The following is a 23,766-nucleotide window of genomic DNA, read 5'->3' on the forward strand; positions in this document are numbered from 1 at the left end:
CGATGTTCTCTTACAGATTTTTGACAATACTGTAGTTTAGATTTCGAGTGCTCTTTCTTACACCTACTGCACACCCAGTACAGTGGTATACACTGCCGCTCAAAAAAGCACACAAAATCTCCCCCCCCCCCCCCCCCCCCCGAAAAACTATGAAGACTTTTTAGAAACTACAAAAAGATCTCTTCTTTGGGTGTGCAGCTCACTCAGACACAACACACAACACAGCATTTTTGGTCAGCCAATATATACTGTGGTGTAGGTAGATACCCTTGTGAAAAACAGTACAGCTCAGTCATATTTTAAACATCCTAACGACTGATGTGTGACTCTGGGCCAGATTCTCTAAGCTTCAAAAGTGATAAAATCCAGAGTGATCAACAGCCACCAGCCAATCAGCTCCTACCTGCCATGTCACAGACTGTGTTTGAAAAATGTCAGGCAGGAGCTGATTGGCTGGCTGTTTATCACTCTCAATTTTTTCACTTTTGAATCTTAGAGACTCTGGCCCTCTGTGTTTGCATGATAATTATCACTTAACCTGAAATAACGACTTGGAGACTTAGCTGTAATTTATTTATACAACTTCAACTTAAATAATTGATTAATATAATTAAATAATGATGGCCAAGAAAGAATGGCTATCATTTTAAACCCACCCATAGCTATCCTACCTAAACAACAAATAGCCTAACAATAAGTGGCATCCGCTCAGCCTTCTAGATTGACTGCCCACCTGTCTGGGTGGTGTCGTTGTCCCCAACCGGTTGATCCAGCAGAGGTCTATAGCCAAGCTCACAAAAAAAACTATACACAATCAACCTTTAATGAAGACCCTAAACCAATTAACCTGCCATTCTTTCTAGCCAAACAGCCAACGCAAAGAAAACACCCACCCACCAGCCTAAATGTAGGGGAGGGAGGGCGGGAAACTCAGGAAAAAGAGAGAGACTCCTCCTCTTCCAACACCCCCTTCCCCCGGAAAGGTGGCCAAGTCCTCCGCAACGGCCCCAGCTTCCTGCAAACCCCCCATTGGGACAAGATGACGCTAATCGCGTCATTGTGGCCCCATCCCCTGCTGTGCAATGCCTGTAAATGCACAGCAGCTGGCGTGGCCACAATGTTTTCAATGCAATGGCCACACCCCTAATCACAGGCTCCTTTGGTGAGCAATGCATCTGGCCCCGCCCCCTTTTACTTCACAACCGCTGGTCCTGCCCCCTATTTTCTGGAGCCTGCTGTATCTTCTTAGATGGACAAAACCATGTTCACTGCAGGGGGGGGGGGGGGGGCTAATTCTCTCTGCACAAGTAACATCTGCCCCACCTGCAGTGCACATGGTTTTGTCCATCTGAGAAGGATTTTGTCAGAAAGAGTGAACTAGAATAAGGCCCATAGGCACAAGTCAAATAACAATCAGTTGCATAATTGAATTATGAAGACTTTGTAATCAAGGAAAGTTAACCAGGTAATCCCTAGCATACAGTATACTCTAATAAATGTGATAGCTGTAAGCCCGTGTGGGTGATTGGAAAACAGTCAGGGGTGTTCTTACCCAAAATGAATTCACACAAGCAGCTTGTATTGCAGGCACAGAGCAGCATTTTCTGCAGCTACAAACATCTCTGGTATATGTGCTCAGTGGCAGCAATCCATCCAACCCACTTTGAAGCAGTGATCCAGATAGTCTCTTGATATTACTAACCAGAACCTCCTTCAATGTTCCATCAGAGGACCCTCTGTGCCTGCAATACAAGCTGCTTGTGTAAATTCAGTGTGGGTAAGAACAACACAGGCTGAATTCTAATCACCCACGCTGTTTTTCATGATCAACAATCAACAGGGGTACGAGGATGAGAATAGCAATAAGCCACATACTGTAACATCAGTGACTAGCCCTCTCTCTTTCTGCCCACAACTATTGAAACTCATGCATTAATAGGCTTGAGAATAGCGCATCACAGCTGAACCATACCTCCCAACTGTACTGATTTTCGCAGGGCTGTCGTTTTTTTACAGGTGAGGGGTGGCAGTTGGGAGTCCCCCTGCCACCTGCAGCTCTGCTTAGTCTATTCATGGCAGGCAGAGGGACGGGGAGTATGGCCAGCAGCTCGCAGATCTCTGGCGAAACCCCCAAGGTAGCAAAAATGATTTATATATTTGCATATCTACAGTGATTACTCTTTTGCACCCACTGAGTCAATTATTTTTCTACTTGAAGTATAGATTAACCCTTCCCTTACATACACCTGTTATGGACCAATACATTAATTTGAGCAACTAGGACTCTATGTATCACTGTCCTGAGAGGCATGGTTGGGATCAGTAGTTGTAGGATATGCAGTGCTGATCCTTGTAGTGACATCGAATATGCTGTGACATATGTATGTGATTAGTATCACAAAGGGCAGCACTTTGGAAAGCAGCCAGCAGAGGGTGAACAAGTCCCTGTTGGCTCTCCCCTCTTCCTACCCAGCTGCTGCCTGCTGCTGCTGTGGGACAGGCTCCGCCTCCTTCTCACTGCACCCGGAAGGGGATGTACGGGGCTAGGGAGGAGGAGGAGGTGAGGGGGTGAGGGGGTCATCGGGGGTCCGTGCGGGGCGGTGTCAGGTCACAGTAAGAAGCCCATAGGCTTCTATGGGGTATTGCCAGCTTTTACTGGCGATCTCCCTGCTGCGAAAACCTGGCATGCTTGTTTTCCTGCATACCAAAATGCGTTAAAACCCCTGATAACATTGTTTTTACCGCACTTTTCCTTTAGTGCAGCCTCCCATCATAGGCACCGATTCTGTGGGTGCTCAAGGGCTTGAGCATCCAAGAAAAATGATGAGCACCCACGGCGGGCCCGAGTACAGCTGCTGGACCGCTGTATTACTGCTCATACCTGTGATATTATACAGCAAACTTCTGCCCTGCCTGCACACCAGCGCATTCTTACGTGACCTCATGCACAACCTCCCCCTCCCTCCACCTTGCGTGATCACACACCGTTGGCATCCGTCACAGGGGCAGCTGCTGCAGCAGAGTGCGAGGAGGCAGCTTGCTCACCCCAACAAGTGGAGCGGAGCAGGGGCGGATCCAGGATAAAGTGACAGGGGGGGCACCATGATAAAAAGGGTTTAGGTGTGGGGGGGGGGGGGGGCGGTGTTAGTGGTGCCAGTGTACATGCTAAGAGAGCGGCATAGAGAGGGTGGGAATGGGATTAAAAATAGGCCCTGGCATTTAAAGTACGCATGCTCATTGCCAAGGGTTCCATGCTCATTGCCAGAGGTTCCATGCTCATTGTCATGTGGGATTACATGCTCAATACCCCTGGTGTGAAAGGGGTATTATTTCAAATGGGTTCAGTATTGAATCCCGGCGGTCGGGATCCCGGCGTTCAGAATCCGGACGCCGAAATGCCGACAAGGGGGGGACGTGGATCGACCCCCCTTGCGGGCTCGCTGCGCTCGCCACGCAGCGGGCCCGGTGCCTCGCTACGCTCGGCACGCTAATTTATTCTCCCTCCAGGGGTGTCGTGGACACCCCAGGAGGGAGAATGTGTCGGTATTTTGGCGGTCGGGATTCCGGCGTCGGGATTCTGTACGCCGGGATCCCGACCGCCGGGATTTTAACTGCATCCCATTTCAAATAGCCTGGGCCTGCAGTGCTCTGAATACAGCCAGGCTCTGCCACTGTCAGTGGCTGCCTGGCGGCTGTCCCCCATTTACCGCGAGCATGTATTACCCCTTGGCAATGAGCATGTAATCCCACATGGCAATGAGCATGGAACCTCTGGCAATGAGCATGGAACCCTTGGCAATGAGCATGTAGATAAGAAGCACTTATGTAGCATATTTTTTAATAGGCATTATGGTGTTTGACAGGGGCGGATCCAGGATAAAATTACAGGGGGGCACCATGATAAAAGAGGGTTTAGGTGTGGGGGGGCGGTGTTAGTTAGTGCCAGTGCAGAGCGGCAGAGAGAGGGTGGGAATGGGATTAAAAATAGGCCCTGGCATTTAAAGTACGCAGGCCCACCATGGTGACAAAAGTAAATGATGTAGTTTTGCGCGCGCCGGAAAATGTGGTGTGGCCACTCAACAGGGGGCATGTCCTTGAGTGTAGTGTACAACACCATATACAACTTCTACACATTATGCAATAAAATACTAGACCCCATTATACTTGCCCCTTACACATGATGCCAAATGGAATGAGCCAAAATTCACATAATGCCACACGGATTGAGCCAAAATTCAAATAATGCCACATGGATTGTGTCAAAATTCACATCAAGCTACACGGATTGAGCCAAAATTCACATAATGACACATGGATTGAGCCAAAATTCAAATAGTGCCACATGGATTGTGTCAAAATTCACATAATGCCACACGGATTGAGCCAAAATTTACATAATAACACACGGATTGAGCCAAAATTCACATAATGCCAAATGGATTGAGCCAAAATAAACATAATGCCACACTGATTGAGCCAAAATTCACATAATGCCACACGGATTGAGCCAAAATTCACATAATGCCACACGGATTGAGACAAAATTCACATAATGCCACACGTATTGAGCCAAAATTCACATAATGCCACACGGATTGTGACAAAATTCACATAATCCACACGGATTGAGCCAGATTTCACATAATGCCACATGGATTGAGCCAAAATTCACATAATGCCACACAGATTAAGCCAAAATTCACAATACATTTCATAAACAGGAACATTGTCCACCAAAGGCGTGCATTAAACATTTACACCATAATGTCCATTACACGTTAAGTTACACGCCATTATATCCATTATGTATTATGTCAAACACCATAATGCCTATTAAAAATTATGCTACAAAAGTGCTGCTTATCTACATGCTCATTGCCAAGGATTCCATGCTCATTGCCAGAGGTTCCATGCTCATTGCCATGTGGGATTACATGCTCATTGCCAAGGGGAATACATGCTCGCGGTAAATGGGGGACAGCCGCCAGGCAGAAGTGATAGCCACTGACAGTGGCAGAGCCTGGCTGTATTCAGAGCACTGCAGGTCCCGGCTATTTGAAATAATACCCCTTTCACACCAGAAAATGCATTCCCAGGTTGGCCCCTTTTACACCAGCCTAGTCCCTGCATTTTCTTGTGTGAGGGGGAGAGAAAACCACCCCTCCCCCCCTTTAACCAGTTATCTTATTTAACCGGCTATATCTTCGGAACCAACTGATCCATTTACATGAGACAAGTATCATATTGAAGAACTTTTGAGTGGGCTTTGAATGATTTTAGTCCAGTGAAACTGGAACGTTTGGTTCCAGAGTAATCTGCCCTCAAAGAACATGAACAGCCATGAAATTACATTTAAAAAATAAAAAAAATAGTTTACATGTAATATCTCTGGAACCGATTGACCGATATAGACCAGCCTGGTATCATATTGAAGGCCCAGCGATTTGGAATTGAATGAGATCAACCACAACGTCAGAACCGGTTGCGGGTCGGAATTGACGGGTCCCATATTATCCTATGGGGAAAAAAACGTTACAGCTTTGCCAGGCGATATCTCTAGTTCCCGGGGAGCTAGAGAAACGGGGCTGGGCTCGTTGGAAAGCCCTGGTCCTCAGCTACAAAATGAAATGACAGTGGGGGCATGTGCCCGGGTGCCCCCCCTGAATCCGCCACTGGAATGGAGTAGTCTGGCAGGAGCGTCACCGGCATCTAACTCCAGTCCTGTGTGTCCTGTCAGCTTCTAGGTTCTTCTTGGTTCCACTCTATAAATGCAGTGAGTGAGGTCAGAAAAGGTTAAGTAAACCACCCACTGCACTTGTTGTGCTGGACCCAAAATAATGGCACCAGAGCTCATATTACAGCAGGGAATAAAGGAGGATTGTTTGGATGTTACGGGATTCGCCTCCTTTTATATAGCAATTAAACACCAATGTCTAGAAAGAGGTGAGGGCAATGTGTAAAAAGGGGGACTCTGCTGCTGTAATGTGTAAAAAGGGGACTGCTGCCATAATTTGAATATCGGAGACAACTGTGCTGTGTAATATAAAGTGACATTATTTTGTGGCCACACCCCTTCCCCATGAAGCCACTCCCATATATTTTTGGCTTGAGCACCCACCAGCAAAAACATAAATTGGCGCCTATGCCTCCCATAACCCCTGGAGCCTATTCACCTTTAACCCCTTCCCGACATTTGACGTACATTTACGTCATGGTCGGGAAGTACTTCCCGACACATGGCGTAAATGTACGTCATGAGTTCTAACTGTCACCGCGTCTATAGACGCGGTGACAGTTTGGAGATGTCTGCTGTCCCTGACAGCAGACATCCCCCCTCGCCGCCCAGGGGGGGCAGGGGTGCCCCCCCCGGTCGGCGATCGCTGCGATTGGCTGTTCAAAAGTGAACAGCCAATTGCAGCGTTTTCTGTGTTACCGGCGGCTAAGCCGCTCGGTAACACAGAGATCGGTGGTGATCGGTGCTGTTAAGTACAGCACCGATCACCACCGATTGGCAGCACACCCTCCCACCCACCCGGCAGCCTCTTTCCCACTTACCCGGCAGCCTCTTTCCCACTTACCCGGCAGCCTCCCTCCCAGCTCCCTCCCACCCAGCCAGCAGCCGCAGCGCCTGCCCCCCTCCCACCCCCCACACAGCAGCAGAAAGAATATTGGGGAAAATGGGATTAAATGAACTATATATATATATATATATATGTATATATATATATAATATATATGTGTATATATGTATATATATATATATATACACATATATATATATATATATATATATATATATGTGTGTGTATATATATATATATAGAAAAGGGGGGGTTCTATTGGAGAGCGCTGATTGGTGTACCACCTAATTACTTAAATACAACATACAACATTAATACAATTTGTGTAATGACGGTTGATATTTGTCCCTTTCCCGAATGAGACGTGCCAATCTGTTCAAGGTATAAAAAAGTTCTTTATTGTGTAAAAAATTTTAAAAAAAATTACATTTTTTTACACAAAAATGCAGATCTGGCTCAAAATTTTTCATTTTCGCAAGGAATGAAGGAGACAAAGCACCCCAAAATCTGTGCCCCAATTTCTCCCGAGTATGGCAATGCCTCACATGTGACCAAAAAATACCAGTTGGGTGCATGGCAGGACTCAGAAGGGAAGGAGTGATATTTGGATTTTGCAGCACAGATTCTGGTTGAATGACCCCTGAAGCACCCATACAGTGGAACCCCCCCACAAGTGACCCCATTTTGCAAACTACACCCTTCAGGGAACTCATCAGGGGGTATAGTGTACATTTCAAACCCCCAGGGGTTTCACCAATTTTGATACAACTGAGCTGTGAAATTGAAAAATTAAATTTTTTCATTTTCACAGCCCAGTTGTATCAAAATTGGTGAAACCCCTGGGGGTTTGAAATGTACACTATACCCCTAAATGAATTCCCTGAAGGGTGTAGTTTGCAAAATGGGGTCACTTGTGGGGGGGTTCCTAAATTTTAGCATCTTATGGTGCCTAGAAACCTACATGGTGCCTAAAAAATAATCTCATAAAAAGGAGGCTCCAAAATCAAGTAGGTGCTCCTTCTATTATGAAGCCTGTGGTTTGGTCAACGTGCACACTAGGGCCACATATAGGATATTTTTGAAAACAAAAGAATTGGGGGAATCAATTTTTAGTCACATTTCTCTAGTAAAATCTACTGTGTTCCTTAGAAAAATGTATTAAAATTGCAAATCTGCAAAAAAAATGAAATTTTGAAATTTCACCTACACTTTGTTTTAATTCCTGTGAAACACCGAAAGGGTTAACAAACTTCCAACATGCTGTTTTGAATACTGTGAGGGGTGCAGTTTTTGAAATGGCATCATTTATGGGGGTGTCTCACATACAAGTCCCTCAAAGTCACATCAGAACTGAACTGGTCCCTAAAAAAATCAGTGTTTGAAATTTTCTTGAAAATTTGAAAATTTGCTATTCATATTGTAAGCCTCCTAGTGTCCAAAAAAATTAAAAGGAAGTTGAAATAATGATGGAAACATAAAGTAGACATATGGTCTATGTTAGTTATTAACTATTTTGAGTGGTATGATTATTTGTCTCACAAGCAGAAAATTTAACATTTTGCAAATTGCTAAATTTTCCATTTTTTTACGACATTTTGGTATTTTTCACAAAAAAACACAGACTGTATCGACCCAAATTTACCACTAATTTGAAGTACAATGTGTCACGAGAAAACAAGTCTCAAAATCACTGGGATAAGTAAAAGCAAAAAAAAGTAATACCCACTTAAGTGATACATGTCAGATTTGAAAAAAATGGCTCTGTCAGGAACGCAAAAACTGGCTGTGTCAGGAAGGGGTTAACCAGGAATTACTTGATAAATCACATTTGGATGCACTTTCCTTTTTCCCAGATTGGTGAGATTTTTATGAAAGTGTGTGCTATTTTCTGAACACATTACTATATAGCGGTACCTATATTCATCTGGACATTATTCGCTCACTGGTCTGCATAATTCTTAAAGGGAAAGTGTCTATTTTTAAACTCTTTTTTTATATATATGATATTCATTATATATGTTGACTGTCACTTTATTCCACCCCCCCCCCCAAAGCTTTTTCTGTATATAAATGTATTTCATGTTAATTAAATATTATTATTTTTATTATTTAAATACCTGTTTTATGTATTCTTAAGCGCCATCTGGATTGTTTTACATTTTATTGATATTTTTGGAGGTTGGCACACCCCCTAACTAGAGGCTTTTGATATACAGATAAAATATATGGAGCACCGTATATTTCTATACGGTGCTGTATCTATCATCCATCCCGATATAATGTATTAAAGATGCCTGCTTTCTTTTACAGCCTACCTACCTACTCCATCTACCTACAACTCTCTCTAATGGTGACTGGTATGTACTATTGCAGCCATGTACACCACACTTGCTCTCCATGCACTTTCCTGTGTGAAATACAGTAGCACATGGTCACGAGTGAGAGACTCTGCCTTTTGGCTAAGATCAAGTGTAGTACCTGTTCTTATCAGTTGGGTCTGGACCAGCCCCTGGCAGAGAATAGAGAAAGGTTGGACTTAAGGTGCCCATACACTAGTAAGACTTATCTTCAGATCTGGCTGGTTGGAACAAAAACATGGTTATGGATGAGTGACAGTTTGGCAGTTTTCCAGCATTTCCAAGCAAATGGTCAACTGTCATTTGCTCTCATCCATAACCATGTTTTCGTTCCAACCAGACAGATCTGCAGATAAATCTGCGTGTGTATGGCCAACATAAGCATCTCACTACTGAGCTTAGGAGTCAGCAATCTCATGTTTTGGGCGGGTGCAAGGTCTGGCTGAGTATCTACGCCCTGTTGGGGGAGAAAATACCATTCTTGACACTGGTAGGGAGGGGAGAAGCATCGGGCTGAGTAGTTGGGGCTCTTGTTCGGGGGATTATAGCCTCTGAGGCAGAGTCAGTTGAAAAGCCTGATCTAGTATCCAATCCCAGGAAGATGGGAAAAGCTGGGACCGAGTAGATTGCTCTCGGTTTTTAGGGATTTTGGCACTCGGACAGAGAGACAGCGAAAAGCCCGGCCTAGTACTCAATCCCTGGGAGAGGGGAAACGTCAGGACTGAGTAGGTGTTTTCTTCTCCTTCAGTTGGTCTATTTGGCCTCTGCGGGGGAGATTCATTGAAAAGCCCGGCGGCCAGAAAGGGCCTTCTGGTGGAGCAGAAACACTTGGTCGGACGCTGACTGGCTGGCTGCCTGGGTTCCGAGGCTGCACTGTGACCCCGGGGAAACTCGGGTGTGCCTGAACATGCACTGGTGATACCCATCACTATGCACAAGTATGGCACTTGCACTGCGCACTTCCCTTTAGGCTAGCGCTTCACGTTCTCACCCTGGGCCTTTTGGCTGGGGTAGGACAATTTTTCCCACCCCCACCCCGGCCTTCTGGCTGGGGTCTCTTTATTTATTTATTTATTTTCACGTTTTCTGTTTTTTTGTAGTTTGTCACATTTTTTGGGCTGTGTGTATGACCCTTATGGGCCATTCACTCCCCAATGTACCAAAGCTCTCATCCTTTTGGGGAGAACTTCGGTCCCTCAAGGGTGACCCAGTGCCGCAAGGCAGAGGGACGCCTACTGCGGGTCTCTCCAAACCTTGAGGTGTGGAGGACCCACCGTCCTAACCCTTTTGGGGGTTGAGGAAAGAGGGTATCTCTAAGCTTCGGCGAAGAGGACCCACCGATCCCTTTTTCCCCTCTTCAGCCTTATGGCTGAGAGGAGTTAGGAGATTAAAGGGGCCCTTCTCCTTTGGGAGAGGGTCCATAAGTAAGTACGGCCCCCTATGTACGATTTAGATCACTGCACTGGGTGTTGGGAGCAGACCTCGGGCTCCCTGAGTTTCTTCAAACTCTTAGATGCAATCCAAAAGTCATAAAAATAGTCTAGTATAGATATACAGATTTCTAGGAAAATGAGGTTCTGCCTTTTTCTGGAGGACCAAACTTGGAGGGAAGATCTGAGCCTGGTCTCGTTTCCAGTCAGGATTCTCAAAAACCAAACCACTCCTCTCTACTATTCAGCGCCATCTGTGCTGGAGTCCACACCATTTTAGGGTACTTCACAGAAGTAATGTGGCAATTTCATTATCTCCAGGCTGGAACATGACTGTAACATGTTGACTACAAGTTACTCTGTACAGGTAATCCTGTGTATCATATGAAAACCTCTGACTCGTAATCTCCATTCTCACCGTAAATGTCACGCAGTTGTCATCCTCAGATTGTGTGATGTGTTTCTCTAGTAACGTAATGTTCTGTTGCTCCGTCTCCAGAGTCACGGTTGCAGTTAGAGACTCATTAAGATGGGACAGCTGTAGGCAGAATTTCTGTTCATGCCCGGCCTTTAGTATAGTGGGTACCAACAGCATATACGTTCTGATAATAGAAGAATAAGACATTAAGACAAAGAATGCAATTATTTATGCTCTTTCTGACATCATTTCAAGTATAACAAATCATAATCCAAGGCTCAGTATAGAACATTAATATATCAATGTGTTTTAATTAGAGATGTGCGGGCTCGGATTCCTCAGATCCGAGCCAGCACGGACGTCATCAATCCGGGCCCGGATACGAGCAGCGCTCGGCGCTTCCCGCCTTACTCGAATCCGGGCGCACGGGCAAAACGTCATCGCCCGGCGTCGGATTCTCGCGAGATCACGGAACCCTTAAATTCCGCAACCTCGCGCCGCCATCTTCACTCCACTCTCGGAGAAGGGTAGGGAAGGGTGTGCTGCTGCTGTGTGTGGTCTCTGCTGGGGCCCGTGCTGCTGTGTACTGTGTCTCTGCTCAGTGATCAAGATATCACCATTGCAAGGATGACTGGTGCTGTGTTCTTTCTCTCCTTTGTGCTGGGGCTTGCCTCTGCTAAGTCTGCTCCTGTATAGTCAGTCACAGTGTGATAGTCCACTGGTGCTGCTAGTGCCACTGCCTGCCCTGCACTGCCTAGTGTCTGCTGCAGTCTGCTCTCTGCTGTTGCCACTGGCTAGTGCCTACCAGTACCTATTGCAGTATATAATTCCAGTGTGCTGTTGCCCCTGGCTATCAGTACCTATCACAGTATATAATTCCAGTTTGCTGTTGCCACTGGCAGTGGCTACCAGTATTTTATTTATTGCAGTATATAATTCTAGTCTGCTGTTGCCACTGGCTACCAGTATTTATCGCAGTATATAATTCCAGTCTGCTGTTGCCGCTGGCTACCAGTATTATTTATCACAGTATATAAAAATCCAGTCTGCTGTTTCCACTGGCTACCAGTATTTATCGCAGTATATAATTCCAGTCTGCTGTTGCCGCTGGCTACCAGTATTATTTATCACAGTATATAAAAATCCAGTCTGCTGTTTCCACTGGCTACCAGTATTTATCGCAGTATATAATTCCAGTCTGTTGCCACTGGCTACCAGTATTTATTGCAGTATATAATTCCAATCTGCTGTTTCCACTGGCTACCAGTACTATCAGTCCAGGGGTGCCCACATGTGTGCTGTATCCATCCAGGGGTGCCCACATGTGTGCTGTATTTGTCCAGGGGTGCCCCCATGTGTCCTGTATCAGTCCTGGGGTGCCCGCATGTGTGCCGTATAATTCCAGGGGTGCCCCATGTGTCCCATATCAGACCAGGGGAGCTGCCCTTTTTTTTTTAATGAAAATAAAATTAAGGTTTTTTTTTTTTTTTTTAAATGCGCTGTAGTCCAGGGGTGAGCCAAGAGTGCTGTATAATTCATGGGGTGTTGCTAAGTAAGGTGTGCTGCTCTTTTTTATAATTAAAAGAATACACATTTTTATTTTTACTGCAGGAATTTGTCTGCCGTATAATTCCATGCCTGCCGCCATGTGTGCCGTAACAGTCCAGGGGTGCCGCCATCTGTGCCGTATAATTCCATGTGTGCTATATCAGGTCAGGGGTGCCACCATCTGTGCCGTATAATTCCTGGGGTAAGCCAAGTCTGCCGTATAATTCATGGGGTGCTGCCAAGTGTGCTGTATTAGTCCAGGGGTGATGCTAAGCGTGCCATATCAGTCCAGGGGTGATGCTAGGTGTGCCGTATCAAACTAGGGGGGATGCTAAGTGTGCCATATCAGTCCAGGGGTGATGCTAAATGTGCCGTATCAGTCCAGGAGTGATGCTACCTGTGCCATATCAGTCCAGGGGTGATGCTAGGTGTGCCGTATCAGTCCAGGGGTGATGCTAGGTGTGCCGTATCAGACTAGGGGGGATGCTAAGTGTGCCATATCAGTCCAGGGGTGATGCTAAATGTGCTGTATCAGTCCAGGGGTAATTCTAGGTGTGCAGTATCAGCCTAGAGGGTATGCTAAGTGTGCCATATCAGTCTAGTGTTTGTGCCGCACACTTGTGTGGCTTATCATAGTTGTCCAGCTACCTCGGTGCAACCTTTTGCCCTAAAAACAATATTGTAAGGTGTGAGCTGTTCAGAATAGACTGTAAATGAGTGGAAATGAATGTTATTGAGGTTAATATAGCGTAGGAGCAAAACAAATAAAAAATTCTGCGATTTTAGCAGTTTTTATGCTTTTTTAACAAAAATCAGAACCCAAAACCCAAGAAATCCAAACACAAAACACTTAGGAGGTGTTTTGGCAAAACCCATTAGAACCCAAAACCTCAAGGTAATCAGAACCCAAAACCCAAAACCCGAAAAGTGGCCGGTGCACATCTCTAGTTTTAATCTACTGTATGTATCACATACTGTAGCAAGTAATGAAAGGGACCACAATGCCACTGAGTGGTTCCCTTTTATGGGTCAACAGGTCTAAAGTCAATATTTATTGATCACTAGTGGTCAACAGGCAATATAGGTCGACACATGAAAAAGGGCGACATGCATTGGGTCACATTGACAGAATGTTGACACAAATAAAAGTTTGGCATGCTAATGGCTTAAGAGTTTAGGGTGTTTTCTAGTTAATGGCCGGCTGAGAGTCACCATCTCCATGCAAGCTTTCTGCTGCATAAGTCAAGTGTGACAATGGGCCCAATTCAGTTCTGCTCAGCCCAGTGTGTTTGGTGCCCAGTGAGCACGTAGCCGCTGCCCCAATGAGCGCACATTCCCCGCAAGGCCCCTGTGCATGGCTGTCAATGCATACGCAGTCTTACACATATTGGGGAAATCATTCACTATCAAATGGTTTTTCCCCTGCTCGCAGCGCTGAGTGAACTTTCTCGGGGATGGACAGAAAATGCTGGCGGCATGCCCCCAAATGCCCACATGGTGTCAATAACAGTGTGGAGCAGCGAGCAACGGGTGGATGGTTTGCACTGCGCACCGTGTGCATGTGCGTTCTTTTGACTAATTTGCAGCCTGGCGGTACTGAATGACCCCCCCCCCCCAAGTCACTTTCCTAGTGAGTAGTCCTCTGTAGTTGATCCACTGGATCCAGCTGTGCCCAGTGCCAGATTAAGCCTTCGGGGGCCCGGGGCACTTTAGACAGGGGGGCCCCCTTGCACTTGTCATTACTGGCCGCAAACTGCATGGGAGAATATTACACTGTCAAAACAGAGAGTAAAGGTAGTATAAACTTGGTCAATGGTTAACTGCAGGGGATATATATATATATATATTTCCAACCTTGCCCGGCACTCCACTGTGAGTCGCTGCAATAATTACCCGGTGCCTTCCTTCTGGACCCGCAGGTCCTGTATGCAGAGGGAAGTGATCAGGCAGCACTCGCGGATTCCTTAATGAAAAAAAGTGATTTATTTCTCCAACATGTTTCGGGCTATTGCCCGTCCTCAGGGATCAGATCCTATCTATATATAGATGTGTGGAAAGTGACACTCCTTTGGACTTCACAAAAAATGACTACGCAGATGCAATCAGCTCCAACATTTTGGATTTTACTCCGTTTTCAAGGATAGAACCATTTCTTTGAGTGCAGCACCCGGGCAGTTGTCATGTGTATCTTGGAGTGCCGGTAACCACGTATCTATTTATATATATATATATATATATATATATACACATATACACATACATACATACATACATACATACATACATACATACATGCCTGTGTTTGTCCCTCTGCACCTTACTCTGTAGGAGACCTAACAGTCACAGTGCTGCCTATGATTAAAAACCCTCCCATGACTAGGCTGCTGCTGCTGTTCTCCATGGGCCTGAGAAGCATGTAATGAGCTCCACCAATCAGAGCTCAGCACAAACGTTTCAGCTTCTGCCCTCTGGTGCAAAGTGTCATGGGACTTAGTCAACTCCCAGTAATGCACTGCATACTTGTGCAGTCAGTGTGCCTTGGCTCCCGATGCTCAGCACCATTAATCATTGTCGCATTGGCAGATAGCTGAAGCTGCAGCACTACCCCACTCCTATGCATAAGACCTTTAGCTAAAAAAAATATATATATATATTTTTTTTTAAATACATGCAAACCAAAGGGGGCCCCTAGCTAGAGGGGGGCCCAGGGGCACTGACCACTTGTGCCTCCATTATAATCCGGCCCTGGCTGTGCCCTCATATTACAAATACATGTGCTGCAGCCATTAGGAGTACTAAGCTGCACTTCCCTGGACACACTGTATCATGTCACAGGCTGTTAACTCAAACTGAAGTCTACTAGTCCTTCAGCAGCTCACAATGGGGGTAATTCAGTCCTGATCGCACGGCCGGAAATTAGCACCGCGGACAGTTATCGATAGATTGCACATGCGCATGGCCTGTAGTACGCACGCCGATGGCTCTCCTGTGCTGAAGTCCTGCTACTTTCAGCAATGATGTGTCAGGACATATCTGTAAATCATAGCTGGATGCTGATTGGATGGAGTGGACAACTTGTACTCTTTTCCCTGTATTGACATCAAGAGAAACCATAGCAAAACCTTTCTCTCATAATGGGGCAGATGTATTAAGCCTTAACAAGGGATAAATGCAAGGGTGATAAGGAGAGATAAACATCCAGCCAATCCGCTCCTTACTGACTTTTTTCAAACACAGCCTGTAACATGGCAGTTAGCAGGTGATTGGCTGGACCTTTATCTCTCTTTATCACCTTGCATTTATCTCTTTTTAATGATTAATACATCTGCCCCAATATGTACAAGGGTTGGAATGAATCAATGCGCTTGAGGCAGCCGGAACTGTCAGTTACAGTATATGTTACAAAACATAAAAAACGAATACATAAAAGAAGAAATACTGACATATGTATAAATGAACCCAATGTAATCTCTGTTCAAAATCTCACTCCGAGCATGGGGGGGAAGAAAAGAAACTGTGAATAGTGGGATACCTTTACACAGTGTGCACTATATAGTGGATATATTGTATGTGTACAACTGTACTGTATTGTGTGGTCTACCAGTATAAAGTAGACATTTCTCGCTTTAGTGAGCAGAGATTCCAGACTGGAAATAGGTACAAGTTATCTAATTAAGGAATAGGGTATAAATACCCTTATCAGGAAGGGAGTCTCTATGCGTTGATTAAGGACATTGTGTTCGAAATGAATTGACAAAGAGACTCATTAGCAGTGGACAGGACTCGGTGGGAAAACATAGCAGCTTGCAGGGACGCCTGTGGCAATAAGATCTCATGCTGGTATTGTCTGCAATCATGTTGTAGACCCATCACATCGGTGAGGTCCATTGTTCCACTCATTTGTAATCACTTTTGTTTTTATTTGTAATAAAACCTTTTCACACTATTGGAGGCATATTTGTTTCTACATGGTGGATAATCTACAAGGACATATATTTGGAGCGCACTGGAGGTTGAATCTCCACCCAATCATGCAAGATATGACTGCTTGATAATAGTAGACCACATTATAGGGTACGGTTACCATATATGTCTTAATTATTTTGGATTCGTGGTTTAACCATCTGTGGTTTCCTCTCCTATGTGTTGAGTGGAATCAGAATTCAATCTTTGAGAAAATCACCTCCTATTCAGAGACAGGAGCTCCGCTCACTAAAAGCGAGAAAAGTCTATTCTATACTGGTAGACCACACAATATGGCACAGTTGTACACATATATCCACTTATATAGTGCACACTGCTCCCCAATTTCTCCCCAAGAGAAATTTGGAACAGATTTGGGATCATTTATACATCGTGAAGCACCTGTAAATCTGTCAGTATTTCTTCTTTCTCTCAGAACACATGGATTTACAACTGTGTGTTTTTGTTTGTAAACCATTTTGTAATAATTTTAGCACACCAATAAGCAAGATATACAACATGAGCAACAATACGTGACACTCATGGCCATAAAACATGGCATGTGCAGTCTAATCCCGAAATCCCAGGATTGGAAACTCCAATCCCGGTGTTTTTGGGGCCAAATCCCAGGATCCCGCTGATCCCGATCCAAGATTGGCCACCCTAGTTCTGACAACTTTTTATCAAAGCCAGCATTAATGTTTTCAGCAGGGTTCCTGTCACATTGGTTAGTCTTCACAGCCATGGGTGCACATGTCCCTGTCATTGGTACACTTCCTTAGACTACTGTGGACCACTTTTGGTATGTACTAAGCCCTGCATACCAGGAACACCCCACAAGACCTGCCATTTGGAGATGTTTTGACTCAGTCATCTAGCCATAACTGTTTTGTCTTGTCAAAATCTCTCAAATCCCATTTTTCCTGCTTCTGACACATCAACTTCAAAAGCATTCGGTTCTTGTTTAGTTTCACGGCGGCAGCATGGTCGCCCGCTACTTCCGGGTTCGGCGCTCGGCAAACTTTCTAAAATAAAGTCCATGCCAACGTGAATAGTTCATACCCCCACTATCCACGTTGGCATGGAGTTGATTTTAGAGAGCATGGCGAGCGTAGCGTGGGCGAGCAAAGCAAGCCCCGCAAGGGGACACAGACGCTGCTGCAACTGAGACGCTGCCGCCGTGAAACTAAACAAGTACCAAGCATTCACTTGCTGCCTAATATATCCCACCCCTTGACAAGAATCTGCTTCTCCTCAGCTTAAATGTGTAAAAGAGCACTTCAGCCTTATTTTTGGGAGCAAGAAACAACGTTTTTTAAATGCTCAGTACTATGACAGGTGCAATTATATTACAATACAAATTCCAGGGCAAATCAGCGGGATTTCAGGACTATTCCCTGGGGATTTGTGACCTAGGAGTACCGCCCCAGTTGACCTACTGGTGACATCTATTCTAGAAGCTGATGGCATAGTCAGGTGTTTTTGTTCCCAGAATTCTGTGCATGATGATGTTACCACACCTGACAGCATCACATCTGGCATTCTGGGAAGAGCATGGTGAGATAGAGAGAAGATGCTCATCCCTGTCACAGCATCTAGCAGACCTCATGTACCATTCAGGCAAGTGAAGGGGTAAAGTGAGACAAGATGTGGGACATTGGCTGGTGAGTAGGGGCCATGTTAGGCTGGTGAAGAAAGTTTCAGGTGAAGAGAGACACACACTGGAGGAGGGGGCATGGAAGGCACAGACTAATGAATTTGAGAGAACTCAATGTTTTATTTACAGTGCATTGGCACAGCGATGGGGACCAAGTTTGCCCAAGGCTAGGCCTACCTAATTTTTACCCAATTGCACATAAATTCATATGTATAGAAACAGGCACGTATAATAACAAATCAATTCATATAAAATAGTGTACGATTAAAGACATCTTAATGAATGAATGGATGAAATTGGGAAGTTTGAGTGTAGGGATCTTTAAATATTAAGAGGGAAACTACAAATAAGACATATATTTCGATCTTGCCTTCCCAACATAGTATAATAGCATGAAAAAAGATAGAAAAGCCTTTAATAAAAAGTAACATGTTATTTGACAATCCTAGTTTAAAAACAGTATTATGAACATGCCCTTGTTTTATATATACATAAAAAGCTGATTAGTAAAAAGTGCATTATGTGAAGAACATTTCAAAACTAGGATAAAAAACAAAGGACTTTTTAGGTGTATTTACAGATGGAGCGCTTCTCAGTCATTGCCAGCGCTCGCCAGAACGTCCCCATTGGCAAGCACTGGCGGAGAGGGACTCCATCAGACTGGGACGTGCGTATGCGTCTCACACGCACGTGCGTCCCAGTCACTTGGCGGCTGGGCAGCGTGACCCTGCCCATCTCCACTTCAAGGATTAAGGGTTGGAGACCAGGGAGGCGGCGGATGGCGGCGAGGAGCTCCATCGGAATGGTGCGTGCGCAAGTGTCTTGTGTGCGTGCGCCCCCTTCCGATAGCTGGCGGGGCCTGGGATGGCATGAGCTGCGCTCCATCTGTATGTGGCCCAATTACAATAATTGCATTAAAAATCTTATGATGGAAACAACGCATTACATCATGTGCATAATCGCCCAGGCGCAGACCCCCCACCATCGGAAACCTGAATCAGGCTGTATGTATATTAATAATCCCTAATATTTGGTGTCAGAGGTAGTTGCTGTCAAATCCTATAACGTAACCAATTATCCGCATAGCACTATCATGTTCCACAATGCTGTATAAATAAAGAAGACTTGTCTTACGGGTCAGGGTCTGTCAGATCTCCCCCATGGATGCACGTCAGGAGCAGGCACAGACCCAGCGCTGAGCTCCACATTGCTGCTGCTGGTCAGATCTCACGTTGAGAATGAAGAATGCTGGAAAGGCTTTATAAAGCTGTGCCTGTGTACAGCCCCCTGGCAGACACACAAATGTTACACACGTTACACAAACACTGACCCTTGCACAAGGCCTTCTCTGTGAGGGATGGTGCATGTTTGCTTTGCCTTGTGTCTGTTTGCTGGACTGTATTCTTAAATCATCTCCTGTTACGATAATCGTGAGGCCTCCTGCCCAGGTACACAGGAGGATCTGTACGTTGTGGTGCCAATACAAAGCATTGTAAGCTCATCTGCTATCACAGGGATCTACAAGTAGAGGAAAGAAAAAGCACTCTCTTTTTCTGTTGGCACTGCTTTTGAAAAAAGTTTGTCATCAAAATGTATCTCAGAATAAAATGGACACACATTGACACTGACATAACATGAAATAAACATATAATGAAAGTACACAGCACTATCAGAGTGCTTGTACTAAAGGTGCCCATACACGTTACAATTATTGTATACAATATTGTATACAATATCGAATATCGAATCTCATTGCATCTCGGTGTTGCGATGAGATCAGATGAGATGAGATCTAGTACTAAAAGTATGTGCAGCACATACTTTTTGTACTAGATCTCATCTCATCTTATCGCAAAACTGAGATGCGATGAGATGCGATATTGTATACAATATTGTATACAACAATTGTAACATGTATGGGCACCTTAACAGTTTCCTTTCAGAAAGAATTAATTAAGTATAAATCCCTGGTGTGGTGTGCACAAGAATTCAATATGCACACTCAATTCTTCTGACATAAGGAGGTGGCACAAAATTAGATGATTATCTCTAGATATCTAAAAGCAACACACTGCGAGATATTTCATTAATTGTGCTTGTTTTAAATTGTCACACTCTAAAGAAACAAAGTATAACACTGTATCATGAATCTATGCAACTGTACGATATATAAACAGTAACAGATAGTAAATAACTTTGTTTGAAGTGAGATTATCAGAGCAAATGCAAAAATTGGTATTAAGTGTGACAATATCACTTAATTAATCAATTAAGGTAATATATTGGTTCATACCACTACAATCAGTCTTTTCCATAAAGACTGTGCATACTTTAATACCATTTGTAATATTAATTGCTCAACAAGCTTAAATTTCAGTGATTAATATGAACAGAATTGTTCCAAATGATGTTAATACAATACTGCAGACACTATGCTAGATTTAAATTATAATAATGTCTGCCTCTGACAAATGTCAGCGAGGCTGGTACTATATGCTAGCTATTTGTTACTCCTGGATCAGTTACGATATCGGAAGAAAGAAGGAAAAGTTTTGACGTGATAGAGTAGTGAGAGATAAACCCTCTGATTCCAGGACTGCTGCTTCCTGCAAAGAACTCAGGGCTTTGCAATTACAGGTGAGTCCATTGAGGTCTCAGTTTTGTAGGGTGAAAGGGAAGGTACAACTGCTGTCCTAAATATGCTGGACAGATCCCTGGTAGTGTCCCAGTGCAGGGTCTCTGACCGCACACCTTGGATGAGTGTGTAAATGTGCAAGGAAGTGCAGGGAGGCTGATGAGGGGATCCCTGATAAGCAGGTGTACACTGCTGCTTACCACTTACAGGGTGTAGAGGTGGAGAGTGAGTGGCACCCCGGTTAGAGCAGGGGAATCCCTGGGAGGGAAAATAAAGAAAAGAAGGGGGGACAGTCCGCTCGGCGTGTGCTGCTACGCAGCGTCCCATAAGGTGGGAGAGGGCGACTTACCGGCACCCCGCTCTGGTCAACGAAATAATGGAAACATGACGACATAGTTTGTGGCAATTAAAATGGTCACAGCTTTATTTCACAAATCCATAATCATAACCAAACACTTTTGCAGGGCAAGGGATAGAAAGGGGAGCGGTGCGCTCTGTTCCTGCTAATGCGTTACCCCTGGGACGTGTCCGTTCCACCGCCGTGGGTACGCGACCACGCCCCCTACCAAGTTGGTACCGCCTGGGCCGTGCCAGTCACCACCATGTGACTCACGTGAACACGCCCCCTACACGCTATGGGCCGTGCCAGCCACGTCATGTGACTCACGTGAACACGCCCCTGACACGCTATGGGCCGTGCCAGCCACTGTCATGTGACTCACGTGAACACGCCCCTTACCATTATGGGATCAGCTACCATCCGCACCTCACCCTACCTGGCACGCAACCCGTATGTCACCTGCCGTATTAATGCTGGAACCAGGCGTGCGGCCGCCTAATGGTGAGTATGCGAGGCATTCTGTAACTCCCCTACATTTCCTGCCTTGTGCACCGCTCCCTCCCCGCAATACTGTGACAACATTCTTATTCAAGCATCTTATACACCGTAATGACAATGACAACCAAGGACAACGTTACAATTACACTCCTAGCCAATATAGTCTTCCTATACAACATTATCCAACAAGTATGCAAAGGGTATATATACTTTATTTTATTTTCTTTTTTTTTTTTTTTTTTTTTTTTAATTATTATAATTATTATAATTTTTTTTTTTTTTCTTTTTTTTTTTCACAACATTTCAACGTGACACTTACAACATTTTCAAACCTGTCCCATACAAGATTCACAACCTGACACCTGTCAAGTGCCTTTCCCCGGCTTTTCCCAAACAACTGGGCTGGGTGGGTGGGTGTCTCTGTCCTAGCTGGGTGATGAGTGAACTCAGACCCCCTGCTCTCTGCTTTTGTTCCTGCTGCTGCTCACGCCCCCCTCAATTAATCCTGTCCTTTCTCACTGGCCCTCCTCATGGCTAGGTGGCAAGAAGGGGACCGGCTACCCTGGCTGCTGCCTCCCCCCCCCATCCCCCCGAACCCAGGTTTCCCTCCGTTGACCTGCAGGGTGCCTAGCGCCCCACCCCCTTATCCTGCTTCAGGGGCCATTTTGGCCCCCTGCGCTCCCTTAAGGTGGGAGAGGGCGACTTACCGGCACCCCGCTCTGGTCAACGAAATAATGGAAACATGACGACATAGTTTGTGGCAATTAAAATGGTCACAGCTTTATTTCACAAATCCATAATCATAACCAAACACTTTTGCAGGGCAAGGGATAGAAAGGGGAGCGGTGCGCTCTGTTCCTGCTAATGCGTTACCCCTGGGACGTGTCCGTTCCACCGCCGTGGGTACGCGACCACGCCCCCTACCAAGTTGGTACCGCCTGGGCCGTGCCAGTCACCACCATGTGACTCACGTGAACACGCCCCCTACACGCTATGGGCCGTGCCAGCCACGTCATGTGACTCACGTGAACACGCCCCTGACACGCTATGGGCCGTGCCAGCCACTGTCATGTGACTCACGTGAACACGCCCCTTACCATTATGGGATCAGCTACCATCCGCACCTCACCCTACCTGGCACGCAACCCGTATGTCACCTGCCGTATTAATGCTGGAACCAGGCGTGCGGCCGCCTAATGGTGAGTATGCGAGGCATTCTGTAACTCCCCTACATTTCCTGCCTTGTGCACCGCTCCCTCCCCGCCACACGAGGTTCCCGGCGCGCCGGGTACCGAAGCCCCCACCCTGCCCTAGCAACACCACCTTCCTCCGCCACTTATGCACTTTGCTGCTCCTCGCCTGAGCTGCATGGGACTCCTCCACCGGACTGTGACCGTTCCCCACTGGTTGCCCCCCAGTAACCTCATGCCACCTGGATCGTGCCAATGCGTCTAAAAAACACAATCACCATATGGCCCTTGAAATACATTTAAATGCTGGTGCTATGCTGATCTTCCCAGCAAGACACTCATTTGCCTGCAGCTCCCCTCTGCCGCTCCACATTGGTTACAATGGTTCATGGTTTGGTTCAAAGATGGCGCTGATATTACACCAGTGCAGCCCACCTCACACGCAATGATTCAACCTAAAACACCTCTACTTGCATATAGAGCCATCAACCCTACTGCACCAGCCTATATCTCCTCACTTTCCCCCAAATATCTCCCATCCACTTTGTCCAGTCTGCCCTGAAAACTCCCTCGCGTCATTGGCTAAACAAGCAACACGCGACCCGCAATACCTGGACATGATTGGTGGGACACCGTAATAAAGCTTATACAGCGGAGATCAATCGTTTGGCTAGCTTGAAGAAGCACCTAAGCGCGAAACACGTGTTCTAGACCCGTGTTAGGCAGGTGTAATAGGATGTAAATTGCATTAAGTATTATTTGTTGTTATATTATTCTCCACCTTTTGTTCACCCACAATGCTGGTGCTATGCTGATCTTCCCAGCAAGACACTCATTTGCCTGCAGCTCCCCTCTGCCGCTCCACATTGGTTACAATGGTTCAATGGTTTGGTTCAAAGATGGCGCTGATATTACACCAGTGCAGCCCACCTCACACACAATCCACCTTTTGTCCACCCACAACGCTAGTCGCTCTGACCTACTGCTAGTAATAAGTGAACCAACATAGCTCACGCAATCTACCTATCCAGGTAGATAAGAATTCCAACTAAGCAAATGTATGGCATAAACAATCTACCTATAGTGCACGCCCAAACGCCCATCTAAGGGGTGTAGTGCAAACAGGTGCAGCAGGCACAACTGAATAAA

General features: G+C 45.6%; 1 protein-coding gene across 7 annotated transcripts in view; it reads right to left on the reverse strand.

The window, feature by feature from the left end:
* Positions 1-19,447, reverse strand: part of LOC146009222 (alpha-2-macroglobulin-like) — a 100,286-nt gene extending 80,839 nt beyond the window's left edge. For 3 of the 7 annotated variants that reach the window (XM_083149373.1, XM_083149375.1, XM_083149372.1), the window contains exons 1-2: positions 19,089-19,442; positions 10,787-10,970 (exon numbers count right to left, since the gene is read on the reverse strand). In XM_083149373.1, coding sequence (XP_083005499.1) covers positions 10,787-10,970; positions 19,089-19,162 — 258 coding nt within the window. In that variant the 5' untranslated portion in view covers positions 19,163-19,442. Of the gene's footprint in view, positions 1-10,786; positions 10,971-19,088 lie in introns of all 7 variants that reach the window. The other 4 variants (XM_083149378.1, XM_083149376.1, XM_083149374.1 and 1 more) reach the window with 2 other exon arrangements.
* Positions 19,448-23,766: the final 4,319 nt, after the last annotated feature.

The sequence above is a fragment of the Crinia signifera genome, chromosome 6 (genome assembly GCF_055691185.1).
Source record: "Crinia signifera chromosome 6, ASM5569118v1, whole genome shotgun sequence".
Classification (NCBI taxonomy): Eukaryota; Metazoa; Chordata; class Amphibia; order Anura; family Myobatrachidae; genus Crinia; species Crinia signifera.